Source organism: Filobasidium floriforme, assembly GCF_021052385.1.
Source record: "Filobasidium floriforme strain CBS 6241 chromosome Unknown HD553scaffold_41, whole genome shotgun sequence".
Taxonomy (NCBI): domain Eukaryota; kingdom Fungi; phylum Basidiomycota; class Tremellomycetes; order Filobasidiales; family Filobasidiaceae; genus Filobasidium; species Filobasidium floriforme.
Window position 1 is genome coordinate 1 of NW_025763662.1, and position 14394 is coordinate 14394.

Sequence of the window (14394 nt, forward strand, 5' to 3'; positions counted from 1 at the left end):
GTTGCAGAAACACGACAAACTCGCTCGCAATCATTGCAAAACACGTTAAACCTTTCGAAATTCGCTCAGAGTGCTCAGTCATCGCTAGGGACGTGAGACAACTTGAGATGGGTGGTCTGACAGCTGAACAAGCTGGCAAAATTGCCTGGACTGTTCTCTGTCCCACAAACAAGTGTGGGTTGCGTGTTTTCCGCTTGTCTTGTGGGGGGGCACTTTAGCTGCGAAAATTTAGTATTAGACGTGGACGCGAGGTCAGAGCTGGGTCCCGTGGCTTTGTTAGCCTTGTCATGACTCTGAACAACAGCTCAACACGTTGCTGTCCGCTCACAACCTCCCCGTTCTCTCGGAATCATCACTAACCCCTTTGCAAGTCGAAACTCGACGTTTCAATGATTTCACTCAAACTCGAGTGCTTCCCTTGCTGCAACAAGCTTGCAATGACTCTGAACACTGTCCTAGGTTGGTACACCATGGTGCAACACTGAAATCGCCATCCTACTATCAGGTTGTTGCAGAAACACGACAAACTCGCTCGCAATCATTGCAAAACACGTTAAACCTTTCGAAATTCGCTCAGAGTGCTCAGTCATCGCTAGGGACGTGAGACAACTTGAGATGGGTGGTCTGACAGCTGAACAAGCTGCAAAATTGCCTGGACTGTTCTCTGTCCCACAAACAAGTGTGGGTTGCGTGTTTTCCGCTTGTCTTGTGGGGGGGCACTTTAGCTGCGAAAATTTAGTATTAGACGTGGACGCGAGGTCAGAGCTGGGTCCCGTGGCTTTGTTAGCCTTGTCATGACTCTGAACAACAGCTCAACACGTTGCTGTCCGCTCACAACCTCCCCGTTCTCTCGGAATCATCACTAACCCCTTTGCAAGTCGAAACTCGACGTTTCAATGATTTCACTCAAACTCGAGTGCTTCCCTTGCTGCAACAAGCTTGCATATGACTCTGAACACTGTCCTAGGTTGGTACACCATGGTGCAACACTGAAATCGCCATCCTACTATCAGGTTGTTGCAGAAACACGACAAACTCGCTCGCAATCATTGCAAAACACGTTAAACCTTTCGAAATTCGCTCAGAGTGCTCAGTCATCGCTAGGGACGTGAGACAACTTGAGATGGGTGGTCTGACAGCTGAACAAGCTGGCAAAATTGCCTGGACTGTTCTCTGTCCCACAAACAAGTGTGGGTTGCGTGTTTTCCGCTTGTCTTGTGGGGGGGCACTTTAGCTGCGAAAATTTAGTATTAGACGTGGACGCGAGGTCAGAGCTGGGTCCCGTGGCTTTGTTAGCCTGTCATGACTCTGAACAACAGCTCAACACGTTGCTGTCCGCTCACAACCTCCCCGTTCTCTCGGAATCATCACTAACCCCTTTGCAAGTCGAAACTCGACGTTTCAATGATTTCACTCAAACTCGAGTGCTTCCCTTGCTGCAACAAGCTTGCATATGACTCTGAACACTGTCCTAGGTTGGTACACCATGGTGCAACACTGAAATCGCCATCCTACTATCAGGTTGTTGCAGAAACACGACAAACTCGCTCGCAATCATTGCAAAACACGTTAACCTTTCGAAATTCGCTCAGAGTGCTCAGTCATCGCTAGGGACGTGAGACAACTTGAGATGGGTGGTCTTGACAGCTGAACAAGCTGGCAAAATTGCCTGGACTGTTCTCTGTCCCACAAACAAGTGTGGGTTGCGTGTTTTCCGCTTGTCTTGTGGGGGGGCACTTTAGCTGCGAAAATTTAGTATTAGACGTGGACGCGAGGTCAGAGCTGGGTCCCGTGGCTTTGTTAGCCTTGTCATGACTCTGAACAACAGCTCAACACGTTGCTGTCCGCTCACAACCTCCCCGTTCTCTCGGAATCATCACTAACCCCTTTGCAAGTCGAAACTCGACGTTTCAATGATTTCACTCAAACTCGAGTGCTTCCCTTGCTGCAACAAGCTTGCAATATGACTCTGAACACTGTCCTAGGTTGGTACACCATGGTGCAACACTGAAATCGCCATCCTACTATCAGGTTGTTGCAGAAACACGACAAACTCGCTCGCAATCATTGCAAAACACGTTAAACCTTTCGAAATTCGCTCAGAGTGCTCAGTCATCGCTAGGGACGTGAGACAACTTGAGATGGGTGGTCTGACAGCTGAACAAGCTGGCAAAATTGCCTGGACTGTTCTCTGTCCCACAAACAAGTGTGGGTTGCGTGTTTTCCGCTTGTCTTGTGGGGGGGCACTTTAGCTGCGAAAATTAGTATTAGACGTGGACGCGAGGTCAGAGCTGGGTCCCGTGGCTTTGTTAGCCTTGTCATGACTCTGAACAACAGCTCAACACGTTGCTGTCCGCTCACAACCTCCCCGTTCTCTCGGAATCATCACTAACCCCTTTGCAAGTCGAAACTCGACGTTTCAATGATTTCACTCAAACTCGAGTGCTTCCCTTGCTGCAACAAGCTTGCAAATGACTCTGAACACTGTCCTAGGTTGGTACACCATGGTGCAACACTGAAATCGCCATCCTACTATCAGGTTGTTGCAGAAACACGACAAACTCGCTCGCAATCATTGCAAAACACGTTAAACCTTTCGAAATTCGCTCAGAGTGCTCAGTCATCGCTAGGGACGTGAGACAACTTGAGATGGGTGGTCTGACAGCTGAACAAGCTGGCAAAATTGCCTGGACTGTTCTCTGTCCCACAAACAAGTGTGGGTTGCGTGTTTTCCGCTTGTCTTGTGGGGGGGCACTTTAGCTGCGAAAATTTAGTATTAGACGTGGACGCGAGGTCAGAGCTGGGTCCCGTGGCTTTGTTAGCCTTGTCATGACTCTGAACAACAGCTCAACACGTTGCTGTCCGCTCACAACCTCCCCGTTCTCTCGGAATCATCACTAACCCCTTTGCAAGTCGAAACTCGACGTTTCAATGATTTCACTCAAACTCGAGTGCTTCCCTTGCTGCAACAAGCTTGCAAATGACTCTGAACACTGTCCTAGGTTGGTACACCATGGTGCAACACTGAAATCGCCATCCTACTATCAGGTTGTTGCAGAAACACGACAAACTCGCTCGCAATCATTGCAAAACACGTTAAACCTTTCGAAATTCGCTCAGAGTGCTCAGTCATCGCTAGGGACGTGAGACAACTTGAGATGGGTGGTCTGACAGCTGAACAAGCTGGCAAAATTGCCTGGACTGTTCTCTGTCCCACAAACAAGTGTGGGTTGCGTGTTTTCCGCTTGTCTTGTGGGGGGGCACTTTAGCTGCGAAAATTTAGTATTAGACGTGGACGCGAGGTCAGAGCTGGGTCCCGTGGCTTTGTTAGCCTTGTCATGACTCTGAACAACAGCTCAACACGTTGCTGTCCGCTCACAACCTCCCCGTTCTCTCGGAATCATCACTAACCCCTTTGCAAGTCGAAACTCGACGTTTCAATGATTTCACTCAAACTCGAGTGCTTCCCTTGCTGCAACAAGCTTGCATATGACTCTGAACACTGTCCTAGGTTGGTACACCATGGTGCAACACTGAAATCGCCATCCTACTATCAGGTTGTTGCAGAAACACGACAAACTCGCTCGCAATCATTGCAAAACACGTTAAACCTTTCGAAATTCGCTCAGAGTGCTCAGTCATCGCTAGGGACGTGAGACAACTTGAGATGGGTGGTCTGACAGCTGAACAAGCTGGCAAAATTGCCTGGACTGTTCTCTGTCCCACAAACAAGTGTGGGTTGCGTGTTTTCCGCTTGTCTTGTGGGGGGGCACTTTAGCTGCGAAAATTTAGTATTAGACGTGGACGCGAGGTCAGAGCTGGGTCCCGTGGCTTTGTTAGCCTTGTCATGACTCTGAACAACAGCTCAACACGTTGCTGTCCGCTCACAACCTCCCCGTTCTCTCGGAATCATCACTAACCCCTTTGCAAGTCGAAACTCGACGTTTCAATGATTTCACTCAAACTCGAGTGCTTCCCTTGCTGCAACAAGCTTGCAAATGACTCTGAACACTGTCCTAGGTTGGTACACCATGGTGCAACACTGAAATCGCCATCCTACTATCAGGTAGTGAGTTTGGCAGAGTGTGCGCGACATCGTCGCATGGTCTCGTGAAGATCGGCATCGTCTTCGCTATACATGGCTGGAAAATGACATCGCCCGGATCTATCGTTTTCAGCCAGAACCAATTCCGACAAAGTCATCGGCCTCCTCCTTCTCGAGCTGTTTGGCGAGAACCAACGCCAACGCCGTCCCGAATCTCCATGCCTTGAACGATTCCAAGAACCCGACGCCAAACTCGAGTACGGCTTTGGCGTTGGCCGCGCAAGCGTCCTAGTGCACGTGCATACCTAGTCGGATCATGCGTTCGAGCGATGCCGGACTTGGTATCGAACCTTTCTTGCGAGCAGCCCATAGCGCTAGCACGGCGATGAAAGCGCTTCCTGGCAGGTAAAACAGGTCGACCGAGCCCGGCGCTGCAAGCACGTCCAATAGATCGAGAGCATGCTTCGTCGCCACCTCGGCCTGTCCGGTCCCTGCCCAAGCTTCCAGATCCGGCAGAGAACGGCGCGCCGTCTCCCATCCCATCTCTAACAGAGGAGCAGTTCCAGTCAGCGACCGAGGGACCCCATCACCTCTACGGCGCCTGGCCGTTGCGAGACTCACTTCCTGCCGCGGTGAACAAGACGCGGATATTGACCGCGAGAGCGATATGACCCACGTGATAGAGCACTTGACCAGCCCGAACCATCGGATCGGCTTCATCGCCGTTGTGATAATGTGTACGCCAAGACTCGAGCGATTGTCGCAGCCACTGTCGAGCCGTCAGATTGACAACGTCAGCTGTCGCTCGTTTGTCTGCTCAAATAGCCCTAGAACCCACCTTGCGTCTGCCCTCGAAGCCGCCATGGGAGCCCTCGACCTCTGATAACACGGGCACGTGAACCCCGATCGAATGGTAGACGTCCGATTGCGCGCCGTACTCTGGTGAAGAGAGGGGGGGATGAGGCCGGGGGAATAAAGAAGCGACGTCGTGTCAGCGGAAGTCGACGGTACTGGAACAGAGATACCATCTCAAGCGACTCACCAAAGATATGATGCTGCAGCGCGCTTATCAAGACGAGCCCTCCGAACGGACTGAGCGATCGAATGGGTGCGGGACGAAGTTCGCGCGGTATCCGTATAGGTGTAAGGATGGCAGAGATGCTGCGACAAAAGCGTCTCAATCTTGGGCAACACTGCCCCAGCGTGGCTATGTCCTTCGCAAAATCACTCACGCAGAGGCGAATAAAGGCGACGGCGGGATGCCCGCGATCCCCAGCGAGTCGGTCCACATCCTAGCCGAGGTGGCCTGCCAGTAGACCTCGTCACACGGAAGCACCACGCCCGTCATCTGTCCCTGCGAGATGTACGCTGGAGTGTCGTGCATGGCCGGGAACATCGAGTCGAGCAGACATATGCAGGTCCCTAAGCGTTTACGACTTTCTGCGCGAGCCCACCTGAGCCAGCGTCCCGACGGATCGGTGCCACCGTTGTCCGTGAGCGCGAGCTGCCTCAACGAGGACGACGAGTTCAGCAGGTCGGCTCGTCGACAGAGCTGAAAGTAGCAGAGACACAGGATCAGCGGTCGGTCTCGGGAAAGGGGGCCTGATAGACTGATCCTCGATCGCGCACTCACGGTAACCAAGACACCTCGGGCCGCCTCTGCCATCTCGTAGCTCCGCTTGGTCCCACTCAACAATCCTGAAATGCAAGACAGCATCGAGACGTGGACCAGGTCGACGCTGCGCAGCTACATCCACGAAAGATCCGGGCTTTGAGCGACGTCCGTCCTGTTTGCCTGCTGCGCCATGACTCACGTTCGCACTGTCCAGTTCAAACAACACGTTGATGCATCTGCGAACGACTTCGACCAGCTCGGTCGAGAACGTCTTGGATCCAGGAAGCCGAGAGAACGTGGCTCCGAGCGAGATCATCGAGGCGACGAGCAGCGGATCGGCCTCGTCGATACGAAAAGTCGGGAGATGGATGATCGGCATCTGCGCCTCAAACTTGTCAAAGTACACTGTCGAGCATGGGACCCGTGAGCACGTCGCTCGAAACCAGGCCACCCCGGAAACATGCGACGCTCACGAGACACAAAGTGATTGATCAGGTCGAGCGATTTCGGGCATCCTGAATCCCGATAGATCCGCTCCGGTGCCTTCGTAGCTACGGCTACACGACCGGCCGACCTTGGCGAGATTCAGCTCAAGACAAACCACGAGGGTCGTCAAGGGGGGGACCAGGCGTGGACGAACTCACTCAAGCTCTGCTGTATCCGCGCCAGTAGCGTCTCCGAGATCCAGAACCGGCCCCATCTACCGTGAATACCCTCAAAGTCTGCTGGCAGGATGGACGGGATCGTTGCCCCGGCTCCGAACGGGATCCTCCCACGAGCATCCCAATTCGTAGCTGTCCCGTCGTTTATGGTTGTTTTCAGTTTTTTTCGGTGCACTCCCGATCAGCTTTCGCCCGATCCTCCGAATATCTCCGGAGCAGCACATACGACTCACGCCACTTGTCCTCGTCGCTACTCTCGATCGGTGGGGTCGCCGCTCGACTTTCCACCTGGACCGTATCCGACCCGACCTGCGGTTCTTCGATCGGACAGATCGACCAGGAATCGTTCAAGAACCACATCATCCCGTTGTCTGCCAGATCACAAGCCAGGGAGGTATAGCCGAAGGTAATGGGCCCCTTGCCCTGGTAAGCGTCGTCAAGGATCAGCCCCATTCTGTGTACCGACCTACCCCATGGCAACAAGTCGTCCGGCAAGAGCGGTCCTAGGCCTTCATCGTCCTCTTCCTCATCGGGGCCGTCTCGAGGCTCGAGTTCCGGTACCAATCGATCGACGCCCAGAGCCAAAGTCGGGTGCGATACAAACGTCCCGTCGAGGTCGATCGAGGGTCGAGAGGGATCTTCGAGAGCGAGACGCTGTGGAGCGGATGAACGACAAGCGGGAGGTGCCTTTTTTCAGTCGCTTTCACTCTGAGCATGTAAATCTGTGGAGATCGGCTTCGAGGCGAATCCCCATGCGGCTCACTGACCTTTCCCATAGGCTCATCTAACGTCGACGAAGCAGCCCTCTTGTTGGCCCCCTCTAACCGGCCGGTCTCCTCCTGATCCCCGTGAAGCTGTCCGTGCCGCCTGAGCAGATCTGATCGGGTGAAAGCCTTGCCGCAACCGGGAGCCAAGCATCTGAACGGTCTGACCGTATCGTCTGATTGTATACAATACAACGTCGACTCCTCAGACTCAGCTCGCGTGCCCATGTTTCGACCTTTTCAGCACCTTGGCTAAGAGCGAGGACGACGTACGATTCCGAGCGTGCCTCGCGAGGTTTTCCGGTCGACTGAAGACCTTGCCGCAGTGACAGCGACAAGGCTGTGGTTGTGGTTGTTGTTGTGGTGGGAGTTGGTTCTCGAGCATCGAGGTATCGATCAGGCTGGCCGTAGATTCGAGCCTAGGGATTGTCCAACTCGCAATTCCGAGTCTAGCATGTTAGCCATCGAAAGGTCGGCCGGTGATGTCACTACTGAGTTTGTCTCGCTGAGCATTGTGGTAGACTGACAGCAGTGGTCAGGGGGGGCCAAAGCAAGGTGAACAAGCTGAATCGGGAGGAACATCGTTCAGAAAGTGGGTCAAAGTGGACGCTCGCGGGCGAGGCGTGGGCGGCGACTTACGGCATCTCTTCTTCCACTTTGTCCACTCTCAGGGTCATGTGGTGGTGGCAAAACGTGGACAAGGCGGTCCGAGGGCGCGGTCGAGCGATCGCTATAACAGGTATGCGCGCTGCAGGATGGTCCAGCAGGGTAAGATCCCGAGTCCACACCTCTGCTTGATAACTTTCTCGCTGAAAACGTCGATCGTCCGACGTCAATCAAGATGTTCGTCCGACCCGTACTTTTCCCGCTTCCGATCAGACATCGGGACGAACATGGCGTCGTCGCGATTCCTCTGCGTCGACCGCAACGAGCGCAGGCCCTGTCGGCCAATCTCATCGGACTGTCGATAGAGATGGATCGATGGGACACTTGGGCGGGACCCGAGGTAGGCAAGCCTAACGTCTACGTCAAGCAGATGCTGCGCAACCTCGGCGACAAGGTCGGCTCGCCGCCCTGTATCCGAGTCGGGGGTGAGTGGGCTCGGAGTCGCTGCTAGAGGATCACCGTGCCTACAGTATACCTAACCCCTAACTCTCGTCCTCTCGCAGCCAACAGTCAAGATCACGGTATCATCAATCCAGACGTCCCCGTCATCGACGCCGACTTTGGTCCGATCAGCGACCTCGTCCCATTCCCCGAAGCCAAGACGGTCTATATCGGGCGAGACTTTTACGCCTTGTCAGGGAACTTCGCCGAGGGGACCAAATTGCAAGTCGTCTACCGTAGCCTCTTCCTAACGACAAAAAAAAACTTGCCAAGTATGGCTGTGGGAAGTGGGAGTGTACATGCTGATCGCCATACTGTGTCCCTTGCGCCGCGATTAGTATCTGGGGTATCAACCTTAAATCCAACGACATCGAAGAGACGGCGAGACAAGCGTCTCTTCTCGTGAGTCTTCCGAATCGAGGGGTCTCGTTTCTCAACCGAGCACGGAGTCGTTCATCTCGTCACTCTACAGGCCGAGACGTTCGAGCCGGCTCGAAATCGACTCCTATCGAAAGTGGAGCTGGAGTACGTCCAGATCGGGAACGAGGTGAGCGACATTCCGATTCCGATCATGGACACCCAACTCGTGCTGATCCATACAATTCACCGCGGGTTAACGGGTACAATAGCCCGACTTTTTCTACCCGAACCCGAGGGCCTTTATCGAACAGTGGCACCTAGCGGCAACCCGTATCAAAGACATCCTCCGTTTCGGACAACCAGGCGCTCCTAAACTCCAAGCTCCTTCTCTGGCGGGGATCAAGCCGTGCGAATGGTCCCTGGATGCCATCTTCGATCAAGGATTGTTGGAGGATGACGGATCGCTGATCAGCGATATCAGCGTGCACCATTACTTTGCAAGTCCCCGAGTCTGGCATTTCGGTCCTTTATGCTTGGCCCGAGAGAGATCACGGCTGACGAGTCGTTGCCATCGATATCTCACCTCAGGGAGCTCGGACGGGCAGACCTACCTCCCAACCGAACAAGGGCGACCTCATGAACAAGCTGACCATCCGGTTGCTCATGTCGCGCTTCCATCGAGACATCGCTCGAGCTGCTGAAGAAGGACTGACCATCATGCTGGGGGAGACCAACACGTACGGTCTACACGGAGTGCCCGGTGTCAGTAACACCGCAGAAGCCGCCATCTGGATGGTGGACTACGCCCTGCACTGCGCTTCGATCGGGTTGAGACGATTGCATTTTCATCACGGCGTCGGTTTCGAGTGAGTATAGCGCGCCCCGTGCTGGTTGAACGAGCGCCTTCTCCTCTCGGCTGTCCGCTGACTCGATCGGAGTTCCTGCCTGTCGTCTCGCTTCTGCGAACAACAGTTACAACCTCATCCAACCGATATCTGGGATCAATGACGGGACGGGAAAAGCAGACAGACCGCACGTCCTGCCATCATACTATGGCGCCATCGTCGTCAACGAGGCGATCGGCTCGACTGGACCGACGAGCATCTCCGAGGTGTATTGCAACCGTCCGACCCTCTCTGCCTATGCCATCTGGGACGATCAAGACGAGATGATCCGGTTGGTTGTGATCAACTCGGCGGTGTACCTCAAAGACTCTGAAGGCCCACGACCTCACGAGCCGATCCACCTGGCCGGGATAGGCGAGCGGCGACCTATCGTCAAGCGTCTCTCGACCCCCTTTACGGACGCGAGCACCGGCATGTGAGTCATCATGTCGTCATCGGGAATGGGTAGACCAGCATCTTGCGTGACATTCGAGAGACGCTCATTGTACCTCTCCTCCTAGCACCTGGGCCGGCGGACACTATGAAGATCCGTCTGGCGAGTTTACCATCGATATAGACTCGCGCGATCGAAAGCAAGAAATGTTGACAGATGACTGGCTCTCCCTGCCTGCGTCCGAGGTCGCCATTTTGTACTTTTGAGCATCGCATGCACGAGATATCAATGTCAACTTCTACAAATCTTGTCACCTCGGTGGGTCTGGGTCCTCTGTCGACTCGGGTCTACCATCACATCCAAACCGCCGCGCTTCATGACTCTCAGTAAGAATTAGCTCGGGGGACCGCCGACGCACTCGAAGACAGGTCTGGAATCGCCGCGGTTGCAGTACTTTTTGAAAGGCTTTCACCGCAGCAAGATGGAAGTGAACAACTTGGACACTATCTTACAGATTCGAGACCACGAGAAGTCACTCACAACACTTCTTCTCTCACTTGCTGCTCCAATCTCAACAATCTCGAACCCGCGCGTCGTCTTTCCGCCAAAAAACATTGAATAGCGTTCAAGCTTGCATTTTCGATTACTGATAGTATACAATGTACCGCCCCATACACCATTCTTCGAAACGGACTCTGGAGTCTCATCACATCTCAAGTACCATATTCCTGTTCCGAAAGCGCCAGATCAACGCGCCACTTCGCTTTGTCAATGATCGACCTAGTAGTCGAGATTGGTCATCTGTTCAGACGACTGGCGCGTGTCCGGGTCCTTGTTCGCTTTGCGATCGCTTCAACGTGACAACATCGATATCGGCAAACTTTCGAGGCGGAATCCCGGCGTGATAGAGTGCATCGATATCGATTGCGGATCGTCCAGCTGTCTCCGGTACCATGAAGAAGGCCCAGACGATGGCCAGCGCGGTCGTCCCGGCGAAACTGTTCAAGCGCACGCGTTCAGATCGTCTCGCCACAAGGGCTGGTGTCGTCGCCGCCGACTCACATGAGAGCAGTCTTGGCCCCGAGATAACCCGGTTCTTGGTAGATATAAGGCACCGCGAACGTAAGACCAAAGTTCAAGATCTTGTTCGTGAACAAGGACAGCGATTGAGTCTTGGCGCGAGCGCGAACGGATGAGATCTCCGCCGTCAGGGCATAAGCCGTTCCACCCGTCGCTGTTCAAGAGCGAGTGATAGCAGCGTCAGTGATCGTGGAGCGTCACTTTGGCAGAGGTCTTTAAGCAGCTCACCGAACAACTGCGTGGAGATGGCCAGGTTGATCAGCACGGCGACGGCCCATCCCGCGGCGGCGTTCGACTTTATGGCGAATCCGAGGCATCCGAGCGCGAGCATCAGGGCGAAATGCAATATACTGTTTTAACCGTCCCCAAGCCAAATTGATGTGAGTGGGATCCCAGGATGATCATACCATCGAGAGCGTGAGAGAGGACGGCCACGTACTGAAAATAGACAAAGAGCACCCGTCTCCCGACTCTTTCCATCACGTAACCGCCCAAGAGGAAGACGATGGCGCTGACGGACAGGCAACCGAGACTAATGTTGGTGGCCGTCGTAATCTTGAGACCCTGTTGTTGCAAAAAGTACAAGCCCTGTCCGGTGAACGTGTTGCTAAAAGAGAACCAGAAACACGATCAGCTTCGTGTGCTCGTCTACGACGCTGTGCCCGCCTGGACTGACCCTCCCGCCTGATAACAGAACCAGAGGCCGATCGACGTCAGAGTACGCTTCCGCTCGACCCCGTCCGCAAAGAGCTCCCTGAGGGTCATGGCTTCGAGTCGTGGCCGCATCTGCATCTCGGTCGCCACGGCGTACTGGATCACCGCGAGTTTCTGCTTGACAGCCACGTCGTCTTGAAGACCGTGAAGCCTGACCAGCGCCTTGGCCGCCTCTGCCGGTCGTCCCCTCTTGACCAGATACACGGGCGACGTGGTCGAGAACGGCAGCATGACGAGCGTGAGTGCCGGAGCGACCCACTGCATGGCCAAAGTAAACTTCCAAGACTTCCAGTCTACCGCCAGTAGTAGCAACAACAACGACCGATCAGTATCACCCCCGCCGAGTCGCAAGCGTTCATCTGGCGCGCATGACCTACCGCTCTTTGCATAGTGAATGACCTGTGATCCAGTGGTGATACCCAAGATGATACCGACGACGTTGGCCATGCCGATGGTGGCAGCGAGCGGACCACGAAGACGAGCAGGCGACGACTCTGCGATAAAGTTGGACGCGGCCACTTGGATGACGCCGAGGGGTATACCCGTCAACAGCTGGGTGTGTGTGGAGAGGCGCAGCGTACAGTATCAATGAGCCGGCGCCTGAGGGATTTCCTTGTGAACGAGGCCGAGGACCTACCTTTCCTGCCAGCAGCGTCTCTTTGGTCACCGAGGCCACCTGCACCGCCACTCCTGCCATCAAAAACACCGTCGCCGCCATGGTGACCTTTCGAGGGCCGAACCGGTCGAGGGTCCAGGTACACGAGATGGTACCGATGAACAGCCCGAGCGAGAACATGGCGGTCCACAACGAGATCCAGGTCGAGGCGATCGACAGACGTTTGGTCACGGGGTCGACTGTGCCGATGCGGGAAAGGCCGAGTTCGTTCCAGTTCAGTATAAGCGACATTCGTGATACCCGTCAAAGTTATCACAGAAGAAGAATTCGCTCTCTCTTACATCCACCGAACTTGATCAAAAAAGCCGGCATGGCCGCCGTGATATTCATCGCTCCATTATCAAACCCGTATCCGATACTGCAACGCAACAGATCCGCTTATAAGCTCGCTACCCTGTCCAAAAGCCCGAGAGGGACCTTTATGTACGATAGCTCAAATCATTCTTGACAAGACCTACTTGGCGACGACATAAGAACTGGAAGCCAGGAGCAACCTCCATTCCCTTCGACACTGCTGCAAGAGCGTATACCCGGCCCCTCGCCTTTGTTCCTCCAGAAGAGCGTCCCTCAAAACCTCGGCCGAGGGCGCTTCCGGCATGTTGGCGAGCGCTTCCGGGTACTCATAGTCTTCCCCTTGTTCGGCCTCTGCGCCGTGCATCCCATACTTGTCCTTGTGTTCGATATGAAACGTCGCACCATGCGTCTTCTCATCGAGGTCGTACGCCCCTAAGTCCTTTTCGGTATTATTCCCGTTCATCTTGGGTCGAGTCGCCAATGCGGAGAAATAGGTTGGTTGTGACAGGAATGATCAGGGTAGGGGTCGAGTGTCTGAGGTCTGGGTGACGTATCGATGTGTTGCTAAAGTGTGCCGCTGAGACGACCTCGAAACCTCGACGACGAGGCGAGACAATGGACGGCCAGCTGCGCTCGTTTATATATCTCGACATCCAACAGCCACAGGCCACAAAACACGCAAGAGAACTTCTGACCTCGAGTAGGGTGCCCCGCTCGGACTATCCACCCTGAATAACTGAGTGGGGCTCAAATCCAATTACAATCCGATCCACCACGTCCTTTCCTTCCTCATGCTCGTTTGCTCTCCATCCTTGGCGTGATAGAAACAAAGAGGAAACAAAGAGCAAAGTCTACCCGTCGGGGGTCGTCGAAACGGTCCGGGGGGGTGGACCTCGACACGCGCTTAGAAGCGCACCTTCGGATCTCAGTCCACCTTTGGTCTGTCCACCCTACCTGTAGCCACTTTTTGCCACTTGCCCCTCGCAACGCAACGCAGCGGCCATCCGACACGACACCCACTTACCACCCACGCACCTCTTGTTCACGCCATGTTGTCGGTCACAAGTCAGACCGGCCTGTGTGTACAGAGCGATGGGTGGTCGGTAAGACGATGATATCCAACAGCAGTCACCGTCACGTCTTTCCCGAAACTCGGCTTTCCCAGTTGTTTGTCTCATCGCACACGTACCTTGCTTGTACACGTCACTTTTTCTACAACAACACGCACACATCAGCGAGCCTTTCGACCCGACCCCCTCTTCGAATGTGTCCTCCCTCGGAAAGGGCCAGTCCCCCCGTCTGTATCGGCGAAGAGAGATTGAGATCTGCGGCACTTGACCATGTAACAGGCCACAGGGGTCTGTTTGACGAGGTGAGTAGTTGCGAGCAGCGCGAGCAGTGTGGTAAGTTACCGAGGAAAGGGTCATCGAGGTCGTCTGATGCCGTAAATCACGTCGGCCGAGGGCGCCGGAGTGATGATGTAACCCTGCAACTTGACCTCGACGTCGAATGATCTGATCAACCGACCGACCATAACATGTACATCGTCCGATGCGATAGTCGATTTAACGACCCGCAACATGACCACTCCCACTCACAGTGACCACAACGACGAGATGGACCCCAAGGACGGCTCGGAAGAACCCCCTGGTAGATGGCCCCGTTCACACAGCGAGTTGGAGATGGACCTTGAAGTCGACGTGGACTCCGAGGACGAGGTCGACCGTCATCTCCACATCGACAACGACGACGATGACCATGACGACTCTCGCCAACGCATTCGTTCACCCACGACTACG

At 54.5% G+C, this 14394-nt stretch overlaps 5 protein-coding genes across 5 annotated transcripts; 2 read left to right on the top strand and 3 right to left on the bottom strand.

The window, feature by feature from the left end:
* Window positions 1-123: 123 nt before the first annotated feature.
* Window positions 124-3778, top strand: HD553DRAFT_327377 (uncharacterized protein; the record flags this gene model as incomplete). Its single annotated transcript, XM_046181817.1, has 12 exons — window positions 124-174; window positions 460-681; window positions 968-1108; window positions 1140-1190; window positions 1476-1615; window positions 2042-2126; window positions 2158-2208; window positions 2494-2634; window positions 2666-2716; window positions 3003-3143; window positions 3175-3225; window positions 3512-3778. Coding segments are annotated over 12 exons (1392 nt in total), but the record flags the coding sequence as incomplete, so codon positions are not given.
* Window positions 3779-4302: 524 nt separating this feature from the next.
* Window positions 4303-6575, bottom strand: HD553DRAFT_181674 (fungal-specific transcription factor domain-containing protein). The gene is made up of 10 exons (XM_046176959.1): window positions 6549-6575; window positions 6305-6454; window positions 6134-6234; window positions 5860-6065; window positions 5679-5792; window positions 5278-5597; window positions 5088-5206; window positions 4884-4984; window positions 4667-4814; window positions 4303-4590 (listed from the first exon to the last, which is right to left on the bottom strand). The coding sequence occupies exons 2-10, from the start codon at window positions 6358-6360 to the stop codon at window positions 4334-4336; spliced, it is 1422 nt and encodes a 473-aa protein (XP_046032321.1). The 5' UTR covers window positions 6361-6454; window positions 6549-6575; the 3' UTR covers window positions 4303-4333.
* Window positions 6198-7609, bottom strand: HD553DRAFT_181665 (uncharacterized protein). The gene is made up of 6 exons (XM_046176958.1): window positions 7360-7609; window positions 7090-7262; window positions 6793-6976; window positions 6549-6693; window positions 6305-6454; window positions 6198-6217 (listed from the first exon to the last, which is right to left on the bottom strand). The coding sequence occupies exons 1-5, from the start codon at window positions 7469-7471 to the stop codon at window positions 6376-6378; spliced, it is 693 nt and encodes a 230-aa protein (XP_046032322.1). The 5' UTR covers window positions 7472-7609; the 3' UTR covers window positions 6198-6217; window positions 6305-6375.
* Window positions 7610-7987: 378 nt separating this feature from the next.
* HD553DRAFT_366973 (uncharacterized protein) lies at window positions 7988-10097 on the top strand (the record flags this gene model as incomplete). The annotated part of the gene is made up of 9 exons (XM_046184117.1): window positions 7988-8177; window positions 8256-8419; window positions 8482-8486; window positions 8532-8595; window positions 8666-8740; window positions 8823-9054; window positions 9146-9419; window positions 9526-9873; window positions 9959-10097. Coding segments are annotated over 9 exons (1491 nt in total), but the record flags the coding sequence as incomplete, so codon positions are not given.
* Window positions 10098-10477: 380 nt separating this feature from the next.
* Window positions 10478-13088, bottom strand: HD553DRAFT_353465 (uncharacterized protein). The gene is made up of 9 exons (XM_046183774.1): window positions 12760-13088; window positions 12583-12659; window positions 12263-12480; window positions 12003-12177; window positions 11588-11918; window positions 11351-11518; window positions 11140-11261; window positions 10894-11065; window positions 10478-10829 (listed from the first exon to the last, which is right to left on the bottom strand). The coding sequence occupies exons 1-9, from the start codon at window positions 13056-13058 to the stop codon at window positions 10637-10639; spliced, it is 1755 nt and encodes a 584-aa protein (XP_046032324.1). The 5' UTR covers window positions 13059-13088; the 3' UTR covers window positions 10478-10636.
* Window positions 13089-14394: the final 1306 nt, after the last annotated feature.

Excerpts from the sequence above, each read along its gene's own strand:
- HD553DRAFT_181674 (XM_046176959.1), bottom strand. The coding sequence starts at position 6,360 with ATGGGGCCGGTTCTGGATCTCGGAGACGCTACTGGCGCGGATACAGCA. Across the intron at positions 5,598-5,678 it reads CCCGAGGTGTCTTGGTTACC|CTCTGTCGACGAGCCGACCT; the intron begins GTGAGTGCGCGA and ends TGCTACTTTCAG. Across the intron at positions 4,985-5,087 it reads GCTGCAGCATCATATCTTTG|AGTACGGCGCGCAATCGGAC; the intron begins GTGAGTCGCTTG and ends TCTCTTCACCAG.
- HD553DRAFT_181665 (XM_046176958.1), bottom strand. The coding sequence starts at position 7,471 with ATGCTCGAGAACCAACTCCCACCACAACAACAACCACAACCACAGCCT. Across the intron at positions 7,263-7,359 it reads CGCGAGGCACGCTCGGAATC|ACGATACGGTCAGACCGTTC; the intron begins GTACGTCGTCCT and ends GTATACAATCAG. Across the intron at positions 6,455-6,548 it reads GAGGACAAGTGGCGTGAGTC|CTACGAATTGGGATGCTCGT; the intron begins GTATGTGCTGCT and ends ACGACGGGACAG.
- HD553DRAFT_353465 (XM_046183774.1), bottom strand. The coding sequence starts at position 13,058 with ATGAACGGGAATAATACCGAAAAGGACTTAGGGGCGTACGACCTCGAT. Across the intron at positions 11,519-11,587 it reads TTCTGTTATCAGGCGGGAGG|CAACACGTTCACCGGACAGG; the intron begins GTCAGTCCAGGC and ends GTTCTCTTTTAG. Across the intron at positions 11,066-11,139 it reads CATCTCCACGCAGTTGTTCG|CGACGGGTGGAACGGCTTAT; the intron begins GTGAGCTGCTTA and ends GCTCTTGAACAG.